The following is an 18,682-nucleotide window of genomic DNA, read 5'->3' on the forward strand; positions in this document are numbered from 1 at the left end:
GAATTTTTACTTCTAACATTATCACATTAACAATTTTCTTAGCAGCATTACATAATACATAAGCATTTTTTTTCCTTGCATGTACGCAAACCTTTGACTTCAACTGTATAAAAAGGCAGAAATAGAACAACAATGTCGCTCTGATGTTTAATAAAAACATAATTAATATCATCAAAGTTATGCAATGCAAAACTGTAGTCAATAGAAAAATCAAACACTTAAAAAAACTCTGAAGAATCTGTTCTATTAAATATGTATAACCAGCATTTGTATGGAGATGTAACAATTAATTTAATATTCCCTTTGAGAATGTGAAGCACTTTAATAATAGTCTGATATTTTCCATATTTTCTCATCACTAATTTCATCGTGAGCCACCATTTTGTTATGCCTCATGATTTCCGACTCACATTGTCTAAGAACTGATTAAATTTGGTGGTGATTAAATGTGTGTGTGTGTGTGTGTGTGTGTGTGTGTGTGTGTGTGTGTGTGTGTGTGTGTGTGTGTGTGTGTGTGTGTGTGCATAGATGTTTAACCTGTTGGAGGGCTCTCTGAATGTCGATGCCTTGGCCCCACGGTGCTGGAGGGTTGGCCAGACATTCGCCGGCATTCCCCCGCCGGGAAATGTCGATACGCTGCCTCCTGAGGTTTTGGAAAGCAGTGGCCATGACGCTTACGCCATCGTAAGTGAGTGCCCCTGTGTACTGTGTGGATGCAAAGAGACACCAGTGAGTGTTACAACAACAACAGTATGACAAGCTAGAGCTTGTTAAAATAAAATGCTGGAAAATGTTGTAATAGCTGGAAAAGATACCGGATTGAACATGGTATGCTAGTATTTCAATAGATTTTGAATGGAAGTGGGAGAAAATGTCAAATTAAAGTCAAACCACCTTGTATTTGAAAAACATTGCTGACTTCCTAATTCTTTGAGTCTCTCTATTTTAACTGATAAAATGTAAATTTAGCACTTATTTCTCCCAAAAAATCTTAAAAGCAGGTATTAGATAATCAGGTATCAAATTAACCACACTGATTGTTGCTAGCAAAAATGGTCATTTCTAATAAATGTGCTTTCACGTCCGTTACTTTATATGTTACATCCAAGATAAATTAGAGCCCTAAAATTCTGTGATAAGTATCAGTGAAGTCACTTGCAGTGTGTTTACAAAGCCAGTGCTGTATGTTCCTAATCAATATCTGTAAGTGCTTGCTGCAAATCCTCTCATCACTGATAATACTGTTCTTTACCTTGAGTCTCCTCTTAGGGCTCTTCAGGTCTTTGCTGTCAAACTCCAGCCAGTCATCTATGGTCCGGCTAACCATAGGGTCTGTGTAGTTCATTAGCTGGAAGCCTGTGATGTTGGCACCACCTTTCCTGAAATCCGTCAAATTCAGGTCCAGAAAGCCCTAAAAGCAAAAGTTATGAAAGCCTTAGCATGGCAAATCACAGCAATATGATGACTCACCTGCAAAAAAAAAGAAAAAAAAAAAGTACTCTATTCGGTATATTTTTAATACTATTTAAAGCAATTCACTATGTTGTAACTCTGCCTAGTTGTGCCTCTATTTGGTAGTTTATGATTTTCGGTTTGAACAATATATAAAAAATGGTGTTAAAAATAATTTAATTTAATAAATAAAAATAAATTATACCAGTAACTATGTAAACCCACTCAGCACCAAGTTCATAGGTTATCATGTACCAGTGAAAGGTAGAACTTAAATGTGTAAACGTGGTATAAGCTTTATTGGTGCAAATTAAACAATCAATTGAAATCCATATTCTAAATTGCATGGAACAGGAACAAGGGTCAAAGCCAGAAAACCACAGGGCTAGAAAGCATTTTTATATTACGAGTACAAAGGCTCAATATCATTTATTTAATTATTTTATTTTTATTTGTATATTTGTTAAACCCTTTTAACAGTAGACATTGTCACAAAGCAGCTTTTTGGAAATAAAGAGGTTAAAAACTTTGTATTTAAGTTTAGCCCTAATGAGCAGAGCAGTGATGACAATGGCAATGGAAAACTACCTGAGATGGTATAAGGAAGAAACCTTGAAATAAACCAGATTCAAAAGGAAACATCCTTAACTGGGTGCCACTGAATGTCCTTTCATTATAATTTTATAATTGATAAACACACAAAAAAGAATAACACAAAACAATTTGAACACAATCAGGTAACAAACTAGCAGGACTGGGAAAACAGCAGGTCTGAAAAAAAGAAAAAAGGAATTTGATTGACCACATGAACTGGTCACCATGGGAACTACAACATTAAGAAAAAGAGTTGTCAGAATAGTGCCACGTCTCAGAGCTCAAAGGGATAGTGGCAGGAAAATACAGTAAAAAACAAATTTCTGGCAAAACAACTTCCCAGTCTGTCAAGTAAAGATAATGATAAGGGGAATCCAAGAACAATGTTTTTTACCACAATTCTTTTTTCTTTCTTTGGTTTCATGTGATGCATTTTTGTTTGTAGGGATACTACAATATATCATACATACGCCAGTCAGCTGTAAGATTAAACGCACTGACCTGTGAACTGATTAACATTGATTATCTCATTACAGTCATCAGTTAGAGGGGTGGGATACATTATGCTTCCAGTGAACTGTCAGTTTTTAATATTAAGGTGCTGAAAGCCAGAAAAAAGTGCAAGCATGGGGATCTTAGCCAGACGACTGGGTCAGAGCATCTCCAAAATGTACCCCCTCTTCTTCATGGTACTGTAACTTTATTTCCTATTGACAGGGGCCTCTTTTAGCAAGATAATGCACTTTGCCACAATGCAAAAAATCATTTAGGAATGAATTGAGGAGCATAAGAAATAGTATAAGGTGTTGACTAGGCCTCTGAAGCCCCCAGATTTCAATTCCAAATAATGACGTGTGGTATGGGCTGGAAAAAACGTACAATCTGCTGCTAACATTTTGGTGCCAGATACAAGAGCAGAGGTCTTGTAGAGTCCATGCTTCAGATCAAGTGGGAACAATACGACATTAAGCACTGACTTTAATGTTCTGGCTGACTGAGTGTTCAGGATGAACTGTGATATTTACCATCTTGGCCTAAGTGGTGTAAACGTTTATATGATTTAAAACAGCGGTCCCCAACCTTTTTGCGCCACAGACCGGTTTAATGTCAGACAATATTTTCATGGACCGGCCTTTAAGGTGTGGCGGATAAATACAACAAAATAAAATGATATGAGCGGCATAAAAAACAATGTATTATAAAAACATGGTATTTTCTAAATATAATAATAAATGTGAATCCACTGTGTTGTTTTTTGTTCATTTTGCTCACTTAGGGGTTTAAATTTTGCGGTAATGTATTATGTGTTAGTGGCTGGAGCAGCCCCTTTAAGAAGGTAGCGGATGGAGGTAAGACATGTGACCGAGGGAAGCGTCATGACATGCTTTAAGAGTGAGTCATAGACAGATGTGGGGGAGAGAGAATCCGGTCATTTTCCAAAATAAAACATTGTTCAGTATCAGATAATAAATAAAACAAAATTAATGTTATGTATTATTTCTGTGCGGCCCGTTAATAATTGACCGCGGCCCGGGGGTTGGGGACCACTGATTTAAAGTACCGATCGGATCATGTTTAGTCCAGTAGGGATGCGGAAAGAATTTAAAGTTTTAACATTAAGCCCATAGCATGATTTAATCACTGACTAATAAGAAAAGCAGGTTTAGACAGAGCTGTAATCCATTCTGTTAGTAAAGCAGATGCAGACTAATCCTCCTTACTTAATTATTAGGTACGTTTGTCTAGAGATAAATTCCTTTATAGAAAATACCACCGGGTCTGCAGGGGTTCAAGCATAAAACACATACATACAGCTCCTAAATCTGAGCTTCCATAATGGATTTTTTATGTACTGCTATCCATCTTCCTTAAGGTTGAAAGCAATGAGCTTGAGGTAGACTCCGTCCCAGAGAAAACAGACGTTATGAAATATAAAAGATAATCAATATGGCTCTGTAGTAGTGAATGTCATAATGCAATGCAGCGGCACAGTTCACCACTTCAGGGATGAGATTTATTTTTTTCTTTCCAATAACGATGAGATGATTTCCATATTGATTAAGTGTGTCGATTACGTTTTAGCCTTTATGTGTTAAAAGCTTAGTGTGTGTGTGTTTGTGTGTGGGATTCCAGAGGTGGCTGGCTCAGAGTCAGATGTAACCCATGGGTCTCTCTCTCACACAAAAGCCTTGCATTTTTGCAGCTGTTATTATTATCGCCATTATTTATAGGCTTATATCTTTTTTTTTTTTCATTAAGGCAGAGTGTAATTACGTGCGTCATGCGGAATTACAGTTTCTCTGCTACTCTCAGAGTCCAATTATGAATTTCACGATGCTTCTTGTGTAATCACAGATTGTCGTGGCTGCATGACTCTTTGTCCAAATTTACTGTTAGGAAATTTCATACGAAAATATTTTATTTGGATTCTTTCATCAAGCGTAAAATATACACAATAATTGTCCGATTGTGCTGAGGAGTTTTCCTGTGAGAAAAGGCCCATTACTGTCATTGCCAAGAATTATACCTGACAGAGAGTTTTCACCAATTATTCTGGTGATGCATTTATTGCAGACGGATAAACTCGGTGATGGCGGATCACAATTAATTGGACAATTTTGGAAGCTAATGCAACGACAAATAGCAGATAAATATTTGGTATGGCTATGATTTGCTTTCAAAGCCTCATTTGTGTTCTATGTAGTGACATCCTTTTATGGTTCTTAGTAGTAATTTGGGGGTGGGGTATATGATAATTGTAAATGTAATTTACAAATTATTGCAATTTGTTCACATCAAATTTAAGTGTTCACAAAGCATTTCTAAAGAGAGTTTTCAGGAAGCTCCAAACTTCATGCTAATCCCTGTTGCCCTTCTTGCTATGTATTTCCATTTTCCACCACCACCAAGCTGCCATGGCTGGGCCCTTCTGCAAGGCCCTTAACCCTCAACCTGCTTAGTTATATGAATGAGATCATTGTCACTCTGGATAAGGTCGCCTACCAAATGTTGTAAACGTAAATGTAAATTTTACACTTGAATTTTGGAATGATGCATAATGATATAATGGAGTCACTGGGAAATTTGGTATTAACCAGTATGTGTAACCTTAAACGGATTTTCAAAGTGAATAAACTAATATGCTCATGACCACCATATATTCATTTTATTGGCCACACCTAAAAAAATCAATACGAGGCAAATTTGGTTTCTGCCTCTGTAGATCACAGCTGTATCGATTTCCCCAGTAGGAGAATGTAGGGGTTTTGGAGCAGAAGATAATTTTTATGACAGTCTTCAGCCCTGTGAATCTGACAAGAATTTATGTTCAAAGTGGAAAAAATTGGAGGCGGACAAAGAAGAGCTGCGCTTCATATTCAGAGAAATAGTTTTCACTTGTGGAACACAGTGGAAGGTATGGAATTAGAAATCAACAACTGTTCATGCAAATGAATGAAAGTCATGTTCCACTGTGCTTTCGGAATGTATAATAAATCACTGGTATGACATCCATAACTTGTTGTGTCAAAAAAATGCTGCATTCAAATATTTTAGAGCTGACAGGAGGGAACCTAAATAAAAAGATTTAATGCTCCTCGCTGTGACTTGCATTTCTGTAAAGACCATTTGGCTAATGATATAGAAACACGGCCTGCTGTGAAACCTGCATCCCCCATCTCGCTGTGTCACGCGGCGTTTCATCAGATGTGCGAACAAAGTGGGTGAACACAGTGTCTGTTTAGCTGTGACACCTTATCTAGCACTATTCAGATTTGGAGAGAAGGTTGCATAAACTGAACCTGCGCCCGAGAAACAAAATCGAATCGGATGCTACAAGCTTTAAAACAAATTCACAATCGACCACCACTCCTACACCCTCACACTCGCACCAACACTCCCACAGCTGCAGATGAAAAGACATCCGACATTGACGCTTTTCATGCAGAAGTAGGGATGATAAGTCTCTAACTCAGCAGGCAGTCGGCAATCTGTCTGCATTGTGTTCTGCTTTTAAAAGAACGTGTGCTTTGACCAGACTTAAAAGTAAAAAAGATGGGGAATGCGTTTAAGAAAATGCAATTGATTTGTTCATGTACTCATGATCTGGCTGGTACATGCAACAGAGGACACCATTCATGTCCGGTAACACGTCTCACTTACCAGGTTTGCCAGGATAAAGTGATAATTCTTCAGATTTTTTCTTTGCGCTGCAATCTGAAAAGGAAGACATGAAACAGTCCATTACACCCGTTCGTATGGATATACCAACATTCTGTTGTTTATCGCCTAAATCTCTGCAGGCTCCCCAGACAGAAACTAATTAGTCCCATTTTTTTTAGCAGTTAATTGCACGTCTTCCACCCATCCCTGGGTGGTTGCGAGATTGTGCGATTTGACATCTGTCACCATGGGAACCCCAATTATGGGCCTTAATGACTACATGCGCTCTAGGACTTCACACACCTGTGAGCTACAGTAAGCCTTTGGCATCTCTAAGCCCTTAACTGAATGAAGGCTCTGGTCTCCAAACGTCAAGATGGCTGCCAAACGATGACAAGTGAAAAGATCATGGTTTGACTGCTTTACGGTTTGATGCTCCTAAATCTCAGGGGATTTTTCAGAAGACCGTCTTTCCCGCCAGCAAAGTTTAGGAACTGGCTGTGAATCTGGCAACCAGGTTTGACAAATCCCTTCAAAGTAATATCAACAGCTTTAAAACTGACCCTCACAGGGTTTACTCTGGGCATTACATGGGCCATAGCACTAGAGGTTTAATTGGGTTTTATAAATCAACTGTATGAGAACAGCGAGAGAGGCAACCAGAGATCATAAGTTTTTATCATAAAGTTCATACTGGCAAGTCTGTTAAATACATCCTAAATGAAATACCTCCTGATATTGGATCACAAGGACTAAAAATACTATACCAAAACCCTCTGTTGAAAAGGTAATATAATTAGAATACTTATGGAAGAGCTAGGACTTTTAATGTACTTTTTTTAAACAGTAAAAATTTCGGGTTGCCATTCGATACTTTTCTGCTCACCACAGTTGCTGTAGACTGATTCAGACTGAAAAATTGAAGCTTTTTTCACTATTATTTTTCCCACACAAAATATTATGACTTATTGAAGAACTAGGTCTATAGACGTTGCTAGCAATCACAGCTGTACTAGCTTAAAGACCTGTACTAGTCACTAGAAGCACCAGTGACCTTGTTACTTCCTTCATGCTTCAATATTCTACATAATATATATATATATATTTTTTTTTTTACAAATTTCAAAAAGTAAGAATTGGTAGCTAATTGCTGATTGCAATGAGATCTCTGCTCACCACAGTTTCTGCAGTCTGACTCAGCTTTTTTTTACCCACTGGAGGCTTTTTTCATTATTATTTCTTTCCCACACCATTCTGTACAGAGACTGTTATGCATAAAACACTGAAATACTCAAACCACCATTCAAAATCTGCCAACAACAATTCTGCCACAGTCAAAGATTACAATTTCCACCCTTTTGTGATGTTTATTGTGACTGACCTCGAGCTCTTGACCTGTATCTTTATAACCCATTGAGCTGCAAAACATGATTGGCCAATTAGATAATTACTTGAATGGACACACTTATAGGGACAAAATAATGATATAAAAATATATATTCATAATCTATTTATTTCTGTAGAGTTGCTTTGGGGTGATGTTCTTTGTTAAAAGCGCTATACAAAAGATTATGCCTCAAATGAATACAGCGTTTAACTTTTACTAACAGACTCCTGTAAAAAAAAAAAAAACTTTCAATCTGACCGCTAAAACAAAGCAAATCCCACACAACTGCAGTAATCTTTTTTCACCTAAGTCAAAAGAAGGTCATATGTTCATAAAAATAAAAGACTTGAAACAAATTCACCAGGTTAAGAATGGAGTTAAGTCTCTCCAGCTCGCAGTCCAGGATGATCTTGTGCTCTTTTTTGCTGTCCAAGTCCTGGATTAAGTTTAAAAAGGCTGCCTCTGTAAGAGTATCAAAGTTGATGGATGTCACTTGCCAGCCCTTTTCTGCAGCTGTATCCAGGATCTTCTGTAGCACAGTCAGTCCTGCAGGAAAGAAGATGGGAAAGGAAAAAATATTTCGGGATTTATGCCCATAACCAGGTGTTACACTGTGAAATATTTGACCAATGCAAGATTTGACCTTGTACGACCGTTATGCTTTATTGCTAAAGTCGAGATTAGGTGACAAATCTGTTCTGCTTTCTTATACATCAAACTTTTATATTCCATGGAAATTTTGCACACTATTTTACATACTTCATACCTTTCTTATTTTCACCTTAATACAAATATGTCCTTTAGCTTTAATCATCCACACATGTGACTGTGTTGGTTTCTGTAAATCCAATCGAACTGTTGCTATGTGTTTTAGAGCCATAGGCCTCAAAATGAGGTTCAGGTGTTTGTGATGTTCAGTATACGAGGTGGTATCAAAAAGTTTCCAGACTGGCTCTGTTTTCAAGAAAAATTTTTATTTATCTACATTTACACTATCACCTCCCACCGTTTTTACCACTTCTGGAATGTGTCCTGTAATGTCTTCTTTTTCGACAAGCACCTTTTGCAATTCGCGCTGGATCTCCGCAATGGTGTCAAAACGGCGAGCTTTGAGTTGGATCTTTATCAAGTCTCATGTGGACCTATTTGCGTCTCAAGAGATATCGCACTGCCCCCTCTGGTTATCCCTAACACCCCCAGCCCTTCTAGGGCTGGATGCAATGGTACAGATGTGGCCTTGCCTTTCGCCCATTCACGCTGCTCTCGGGAGTTCTTGAGAGAGTTCGCCGGGAGGGAGTCCGTTTCCTCCTGGTGGCCCTACAGTGGTCGGACAGGCCATGGTTTGCGGACTTGTAGCCCTCCTCGAACATGCTTCCTGGGAGCTTCCTTTCAGAAGGGATCTTATATCCCAGCCAGAGGGCACAATAATACACCCCCACCCAGAGCTGTAGAGGCTATGGCTGTGGACCCTGAAGGGACACAGCTTTGGTCTCGCCACCAAGGTGGTAGAGATCATCTATTAATCCAGAGCTCACTCCACGAGGATGTTGCATGCCGTGAGATGGTGCATGTTCTCTGCATTATGTGAACAAGACCGCCTAGATCCAGTTAACTGCCCAGTCGTTTCAGTACTGGAATTCCTTCAAGAACAGTTCGCCCAAGGGTTTGCTTCTTCGACCCTGAAGGTTTACGTGTCTACCATTGCGAGGCGGTCGCTGGGGCGGTCTCTGGGTAAGAACCCGTTAGTGACATGCTTTATCCATGGCAACAGCCGCCGGTATGACCTAAAGGGCCTGCATAGGGCATGGCCATTGTCTTGGAGGCTCTGTCAGAGCCTTCCTTTGAGCTTAAAGTTAAGACTGTGTTCCACTTGGCCATCTCCTCTCTCAAGAGAGTAGTGGATCTTCAGGCCCTCTCGGTGGCCCCTTCTTTCCTGGAGTTTACCTCAGGCTTGGCCATTGCCTTTCTCTACCCTATATCAGGGTATGTTCCTAAAGGACGCTTGATCGTCCCACAACCTGCTCCAGGCATTCTGTCCTCCTCCCTTTAAGTACGAGCACTGGACATACAGTACACAGAACAGAACTGTGGAGGAAGTCAGAGCAGCTGTTCGTCTGCTATGGCCCTCCGAGGAGAGGTCTCCCTGCGAATAAGCAGATGCTTAGCAGATGGATTGTGGATGCTATTTCTTTCTCTTATGAGTCATCTGGTCTCCCCGCTCCTTTTGGGGTCAAAGTGCACTACACTCGATGTGTGGCTGCTTTTAAGACTTCGTCCTCTACAGTTTCCCTACTGGACATTTGCACCGCTGTGGGCTGGTCCACCCTGCTGACCTTTGTCAGGTTCTATAGCATCAAACTCAGTGCCACTTTTGGCCCCTCTGTCCTTCGCCCTAGCTGTGCCCATCCACACTAGGCAGAGATTGGTCATCCTGGCTTGATTAGACTCAAGAGGGGAGGGGAATGTCTCCAGGTTACATGTGTTTCACTCCATGTGCTTTTGAACTACCTGGTCATGATGTCACCCTGCCGGTGACACCACGCTTTCCATTTGGACTGATTATACAGGTGATTCAGTGGACAATGCGGAGGTGTTACCAAAGCGTTTCTGATGCAGCGTCTCTTTCCCTCGAGGAACCATGGTTACATAAGTAACCTGAAGACTTTCAGCACGGAGATGCAAAGTCCCTGAGTCTAATAAATATTTTCTTCTGAATTCCTCAAAACTATTTTCACACTGAATTTCTTTTACTTGTGATCTGATGTTCTAGCATCTTGACCTGACATGTTCCAAATTTTACTAAAATTGACTGGTAATTACAAAAAAAGAAAAGAAAAAAAAAAACAAGTGTTTGGCAAACGACATGGAAGCTGCTTGACCTCGTTGTGCTAGTTTCCTCGAAAAAATTCTTGATGGTCGACATCACGCTGTGATTTTGATTGGGACTTCAGAGCTCTGCAGATTCTGTCTCACACTGTGTAACAGGTGCTACAGAAAAAAAACCTTGTTTAAATCAGCAATGTTTATCATTCAGCTGCTAAATGAACTATTTGCTCTTGATCTGTACCGGTTAGGCAGCTGATGGCTTGCAACATATAAAGGGGGTTGGGGGGTGGGGGTTGATAAGAAATGAATTGACTGTTCCTTGGACAGAAGTTATTTTCCAAGCATGACAGCTTGTCTGCTGTGAAACAGGCACACAGGTCTAATTAGGTTTTTTAAAGCAGCTCTGCAAGTCAGGGTATATACGAAAACAGAAATGATAAACCCGCATAAAAATGTAGAGCCAGCATTGCCTATCCTTTTTTACAAATGCAACAGAACGGTTAATAAATCCAGATTTAAAAACAAGGCCAAAACCATAATTGGTCCAAAATTGCTTAGGAAACATCTATTTCCATCCTCTTGTAAAATATATTAAGGGCTTTAGAAATAGCATGTAATACATTTTTATTCTTTTGCTAAGATACTAAAATGGTCTTCCACAAGTTAAAAGTAAAAAACTCAATGCCACAAAATAAAATGTCTGCTTCAAATCACACACTAATTGTAATTATAGATGGTATATTATTGTGCTTCTGCTAGTGAACCAAAGAAGGTTTGGAAAACTGTAAAAAAAAATTTAGCTAACAATAACTAACAAGTTCTGGCAAATGTTAGGAAACATGCCAACAATCAAACTAGCTGAATGTTAATAGCCTGATGCTATGCTATACTATAATGTAACTGACATGGACTCTTTCTTGTCATGTGGATATCATGTGAAATTTAGATCCTTGTAGGTGTCTGATGCTACAAAGCCAACTTTATATGATATAACATGCACTACATACACAAATATTAGCGAACACCCAACCATTAGATGCGTATGTGATTTTTAGCATCGCATTCCACATTTAGCTGTTTATTTGCTGTTCTTTGCTAGATTTTAAAGTGTGCTTGTGAAGATTTGTGTTCATTCAACAAGGAAGTTTGTAAAGTCAACTACTGATTTAGGGGAGGTAAAGGAGGCCTGGGGTGCAGTCAGAATGCCAATTTATACCAAAGGTGTTTAACAGGGTTTAGATCAGATGTCTATATATCAGGCAACTCAAGAGCTTCAACTCCAACCCATGTAAAGCATATCTTCACTGATCTGGCTTTGTGCACAGGGGCAATGTCATGGCAAGTTTGGGTGTCCTAGTTTAAGTGAAGGAACTATATAATACTACCACATGCAAAGACATCCGATACAATTGTGTGTCTCCAACTTTGTGGGAAGTTTGGAGAAGAAGCAAATATGGCTGGAAAAGCCATGTGTCCCCATACTTGTGTCCAAAATGTGTGTTATATTATAATATATAATTATACAGAAATATAGTAATAAAATGTGACAAATATACTGACAAAATGTACTAAGCAGAAAGTTTTTTAAACAAATGGGTAAAATTATAAGTCAAAGCTAAACTCAGATACAATCACATGCTTGTGACTTGTTACTTGCCATCTAATAAATCATACAAATTATTTAATAAAGCTCTTCACAACATTAAGCTCTTATAAAGGAATCTATGTAAATATTGCTAATCAAAGAAGAGCCCCATCAATTAATTTAACATATTAATATTAAGTATAAGTATCGAAGATATTAGGATATACAAATTCTACTGCATACAAAACCCCCAATGTGTTATTTACATACACATTTAACATCTATAGGCCATAAAATCAACCAAAATCTAATTTATGTAACCGGAAAACACAGACCCGCTAAGCTTGAGGAGAAATGTAGCAGAGCTAGCATCTTCAACCACAAACTGCATACTATTGACATCCTAAAGAAATAATACATTCATGTGGATTTTTTTCATTTTTTAAATTTGGATCTAATCTTTAACGGAATACACCACGAAGCGTCAACACATACAGCCACACTGCAGATGTTTCCGCTAGTTTGAGGATAAACATTTAACACTCCCTTTCCAACTCATCATGCCCTTTTTTTCTGCTCAACATGGTAGCAGTTATGGTTTTGTGCATTCTCCTCATGTCTGAACACATCCATTATCAAAATGTTATTCCTTTCAGCTTTAGGCAGTTTGTAGCTTCTCACTCTGACTAAATTGGATATGTTTTTTTTTTCTTTGACTGATTATATGGTAACAGCATCAACGAGTCTGTATTTTTATATGTATATTTTTTTAATCTGTCATGCTTACAAACTCAGTGATTCTTGAACTTGTCTTGTGCATTTTGATGACAAACAAACTGGTCATAATGATAAGTGCTGGAAATCAACTTGAAAAAAAAAAAAAAAAAAAAGCAGTCTAAAAACTACCTGAGGCAGATTGTGGTGCACCTGCGAAACCGACAGCTGATCAATAACAGCACAGGCTGTATCCATAGCGCAATATTTGTAAAAGCTGCCATCTGAGCAGCCCTAAGACGAGGAATACAAATGAGCCAGCCAATCAGACACGACTCCCCAATTGCTGACCTCATGTCTACTGAAATATGATGGTATGCAAGTTCAGCATTAGACATAAATCTACCCCGTCTGGCACCCGTGATCAACCACCTCGGAGTGTAATTCATAAACATGGCATATACGCGGACTACTGGAGAGACTAAGAGGATCAATTGATAAGCAAATTTATGCAATGAGATAATTCTGCATTTATCACAGAGCTTAGACGGCGCTTCCTGTTGTGGAAATTAATAGTGGCACTAGTAGTAGATAATTACAGCTGTCGTCTTCTGCTGCCTGCAAATCAAGCTGGAGTCTTAGGCAAGCTTGGTGAGAGCAGACATCGCTCAACAAACATAAAGCTGACCGGAACACTAAATGTTTTTGGGTTTTTTTTTAGTATATTTTAAACCTTTATTTTCGATACATTAGTACTGAAGAACTAAAACTGGCTACAAATGCCAGCCTACTGCATTTCATGTAAAGAAATAAAATACAGAATGGCATGTCAATGATTATTTACAAGTAACAGTCTGCCTTATATAATAGCTTATATAACAACTATTTGACAAAAAGGTCATTTGTGAATAGGTTTAATGATGTGGAAATATTTTAAAAATGGTTAATTATTATTACCATTACAAACCATTACAAATCAATATACACCACCACAAACCATTATAAACCATCATTTGATCTCCAAGAAACAACCACTTTTTAAATTTTTCTTTGTGCAGCTTGGTATGTTAATGAGAAACCACACCCTAAGTATCCACACAGAAATCTTCACCGTATCAAAAATGAATCATGTGACATGGAGCATCCATTACTGTACACATCCCTGCGAAAGACTCACTATGAAAACTATAAAGTATTAAAATAAGTACATTTATATAATACTTGCAGATAGCATTCTTTTTAGAGTTTTGGTAATTGGGAAATGTATTAACCGATTCAGAAAGCAGTGTAGCAAGGTGTATTATCATCATAATAAACAAATAGAACCATATTTAACTATACTAATATCAGTTATAATATACAATTTTAATAGGGCTGCAACCAACAATAATTTTGCTAATTGAATAACCGGGCGATTAACTTCTCAGATTAATCGAATAAAAAATTAAGGTTTTTTTTTTTTATTAGATGTTTCGCTTATTATAACGATATAAAAACCTAATTCAAGGTATTTATGCATAAAAGTATACTATAAAAAATATACCTATTAAAAGCCACATATTGAGTCTAACTATCTTTAATTAAGACATTAAGACATATATATATATATATAACACAGCATTTGATTTTGCAAGGTAAAGCAATTTATGTAAATCAACAATTTGTATTGTTTTTAATGATTAAGGCAAGTTTTGCCTTAAACAAACAGTTTACACAATAGCACTTCTTTAAACTATACCATATTCACATGATGAGGATTATACAGTTTTACTTACCGTGCTGATGTTTCGCCCTCATCCGTGACACCAGTGTGTTTTCTTTGCATGTGCTCATGCATCACTGTGGTACTTCCATGCAACACAAGCTCAGCTTTGCATAACTTAGTTACAGTCTCCTTTGTTGCGTTTAATATAAAATGCTCCCATGCCTTGGATGACTTGGGACACACACTTTTTTCTGCTGCTGGTTGACCCTGGACTGTCCGCCATTTCGCAAACAGCTGTGTTATCTTGTCGTCACTCTAACTCGTAATCTGAGCAGCCCAACTAATTGATAATGGCATTCGTTATTATATTATTATATATTATATATTATATATATTTTTTGTTCAATCAGATTTCGGCCTCTATGTGCTGCAATGTCAATCTAATCTGCCCAGGGCCTTCAGAATCAGTAGTGCTGGCTAATGTACCTTAGACTATATTAGCAATGGGACTGTTTCTTTAAATCAGATTCTTTAATCAGATTTCAAATTCGCCTCACAGGGCCAGCTTGCTGGTCCAGAATAACATCAGCATTTTCCCGTCCTCTGATTGGGTGGTCAGAGTGAAACTGTTACAGCCAAGTTCGACTCGCAAAACATATCTGTAGCGCTCGGCACACATTAATGCATCTGAGTTGCACTTTTTATGCCCACAATCGCTGACAGAGGAAGATACATTTATTTGGTCTCGGACATACCTAAAAATCCATTGTCAAGTCAGATTTTTTTAGAAAAGCTAGAGGTCGGCCAACCCTGAAGCTAGCTAGCTTGTCTCAACCCGGGAAATGGTATGTTTGCCACATCCAGACCAGTGCCTAAGAGTGGTACCACTGGCTTACAGCCTCTGAGGAGCGGTGCAAATTATGAGTATGCATTATAAGCATGCATCTCTGGTGAGTATGATGTATTTTATTTAGATTTGTTATGTTTTTGTCATGTTATTGGACAAATATTGATTCTGAACCGCTCCAGATAATGAAGGTGGCACAGTTGCGGTTGTAGTGTAGAGGTTTGGAGTTGGAGTGGTATTTACCCTACACAAAATGCCTCTCTCTCTGTAATGCCACACGTTGTTATATTGCGTTTTTGTATAGAATTGATGGTTTCTATAATTGCGACGTGATAGTGGTGGTATTAAGAGGTGGATTTATTCGGCGTAGGTCCCCACTGAAGGCCCAGGTACCAAATGCACGGACCGCCACTGGTATTATTACATTACATTGATATATATTCTAAATTAAAGTCAACTTACAGTATCTAATAAAACTATTCTAATAGCATATGAGGGAAAATGCTAATTTAAAATTGTTTATGTTCTGCTCTCCAAGACACAAATACATTTATATATCCCATTAAAATTTATTGGAAATGAACACACATTCTTAGTAAATTAACATGCATTTAAATAGCTAATTAACTTAAGGTTAGATATTATTTTTATTTCTCTACTTCATTAAATTCCTATTTCATTTTTAGCTAGCTGTCTGACCAAACGCAGCACACTCTAGCAGTAATCTCTACTTTCGAAAATGCTTTGAGAAAATGGTAGGCAATTTCATATTACACTAAAAATACACTATACTTGACAAAAGATTTTTGTGCTTTTTTAAAATCCCATTCCACATTTAGTCCCTATTTGCTGTTGTAATAACCTCTACTCTTCTAGGAAGATGTTTCACTAGATTTTGAACCACTGGAGTGTGGTTGTGGAGATTTGTGGAGGTATACAGTAAGTTGATGAGGCCTGGGGTGCAGTCAGCGTTCGCATTCACCCAAAGATGTTGAATAGCGTTGAGGTCAGAGCTCTATAGCAGGCAACTAAGAATCCTTCAGTCCAACCGATGTAAAGCATATCTTTAAGGAGCTGGCTTAATGTACAGCGGAATTTTCATGCTGGAAAAGGTTTGGGTCTCTTAGTTTAAGTGAAGAAAGAATTTTTAGCTACTGCATCCAGGCACATCTTATACAATTGTGTGCCCCCAACTTTGTGGTAACAGCTTGGGGAAGAACTACATATGGCTGTAACAGTCAGCTGTCCCAATACTTTAGTGTAAATACTGTACCTAAAATTAATTCTACCTATTATTTAATTACATATAACTTTATTAAACCTTTTTCTATTCACTTTTACCAATTTTATCAGATGTTTTGATTATTATCACTCTATTATATATATATATATAAAACTATATTAAATGTACTATAAAATCTTTTTTTTTATTTTTTTTATACAATTTATTCATAAATACCCTGAATTACTGTTTTACATATTGAGTTTACCCATCTTTAATTTAGACATTTTAAAGCTTCTAGTAGCTGTTTGTTGAGAAGTGCATGGGTTTTTTTTTTCTTTCATAAAAAACAACAAAAAACCCACATTTTGAGTACACAAGGTGAAGCAATTGGTAAGTTGACAACCACTCTTTAAATAATCAATATAGAATATAAAACAACTTTGCTTTGACAATTTTTGTTTAAAAAAAATACAGAGACATTTTGTTCAGTTGTGAAGATATAAGCATCTCGAGTATATAATTAATGTAATTTTGTATAATAATGAAATTAAATATGCATAAATTAAATATATACAAACATTGAAAACAAGACACATAAGTGAACTGTTGTAGTAGACGAATGCTATAAAAAGAAAACAGAACGGAGGAACTTAGCACGCTAACAGGCTTGATTTAAAAAAATGAAAATAAATTGTGTTGGTGTACAAATGCATAATCATTTGCTGAGAACGACAACAGTGACTAAAAATGTAATCGTTTACTGCTGCTTTTAGATTTAGTGTTTATTCGCACCGCTTTAATTGAATTCATCACGATGTCGTGAGCGAACCGATCACGCAACCTGATGCTCGTGAGTCAGAACACAACAGAATCGGTGCGACTTTCCCAAAGTTACAAACAAACAGTTTACACAATAGCACTTCGTTGAATTATTGCATTGTCACATGATGAGGATTTTACAGTTTTTACTTATCGTGCTGATGTTTCCCTTTTATCCTTGATATCCTTTTCTTTTAATGTGCTTGCGCATCAATATGGTACTTCCATACCAAACAAAGTCTCCTTTATTGCGTTTAATATAAAATACTCCCATTCCTTGGATAACTTGGGACCCACACTTGTTCGTGCTGCTGGTTGCATTTCGCAAGCGGCTGTGTTATTTTACCGTCACGCTAACATGTAACTTGAGCAGCCCAACTAATCGATAACGACATTCGTTGACAATGAACTTTGTTATCGATTATTATCAATTTTATCATAGTTGTTGCAGCCCGACTTTACATTATACATATTAAATATACATTACGGCATAATTGCTTACAGGGTGCAAAATATACTTCAATCAAACTTGGTCATTTCTAAAACATGTACCGAATGAAGTTTATTATTGATTTATTATATTTTGAAAGATTTATTTAAGCTTTGTTTAAGCTACACTTCTGCCCAAAAGGATACAGACACCAGACCATCACATGTGCTTTATTAACATCCCATTCCACATTCTTTTTTCCTTAACCCACTTTGCTGTTACAACAACCTGCACTTATCAGGAAAGACTTTCCACTTTTGGAGTGTGATGCCCTTGTCCTTTTATTCCAAACACACCATATCCTCATAGAATTTGCTTAGTGTGTGGAACAGGTTTGCATGTCTTTGTTCCAGTGAAGAGTGCTATAAAGTGTGTGCTAACAAGCTTGTGGTGACATTATGGCAAAAGAGCAACATATAGGTATAATAGGCAGGTAACAAATACATTTTCGACCATCCAGAGTAGTTTTACTGTTCGTTACGTATTATTAAATGATGAATGACTTCTGGCTGAACATTTCATGCGTCCATGCGTCGGTGCTTTGCTTATTTGTTGGGTGATTTATTGATTAAATGATTCTGCAGCTGTGGTTAATGATCAATTTCCATTACTGTCTATGGAGCAATTTACTCCAGTTCAATCATTTATTATTAAAACGAACAGCATCTTATAACATATAATTACTTGAGTAAAATCTGCTGCAAATTTTTAAATGCGATTTCATCCTGATGTGCAGAAATTGAGTGATTTTTCCATCATTTATCGCTGCAACATATTCAATTTCCCAGTTAACTAACAGACTGATGCTATGCAACAACTGTCCGAACTAGTAAACTGTAAAAAAAAAAAAATGGTGTTGGCAACAGTGCTCGAACGT

The 18,682-nt window shown here is 37.5% G+C and overlaps 1 protein-coding gene across 8 annotated transcripts in view; it reads right to left on the reverse strand.

Annotated features, from left to right (window-relative positions):
• The window catches only part of gria1b (glutamate receptor, ionotropic, AMPA 1b), a 91,974-nt gene that overhangs the window by 46,512 nt on the left and 26,780 nt on the right, over positions 1-18,682 (reverse strand). For all 8 annotated transcript variants that reach the window (XR_014537210.1, XR_014537211.1, XR_014537212.1 and 5 more), the window contains exons 4-7: positions 7,956-8,140; positions 6,208-6,261; positions 1,253-1,411; positions 538-705 (exon numbers count right to left, since the gene is read on the reverse strand). Coding sequence is in view for 2 of the 8 variants with exons in the window: in XM_083564530.1 (XP_083420656.1) it covers positions 538-705; positions 1,253-1,411; positions 6,208-6,261; positions 7,956-8,140 (566 nt within the window). In the remaining 6 variants the exon portion in view is untranslated. The remainder of the gene's footprint in view (positions 1-537; positions 706-1,252; positions 1,412-6,207; positions 6,262-7,955; positions 8,141-18,682) is intronic.

Source organism: Silurus aristotelis (assembly GCF_946808225.1).
Source record: "Silurus aristotelis genome assembly, chromosome: 16".
NCBI lineage: Eukaryota > Metazoa > Chordata > Actinopteri > Siluriformes > Siluridae > Silurus > Silurus aristotelis.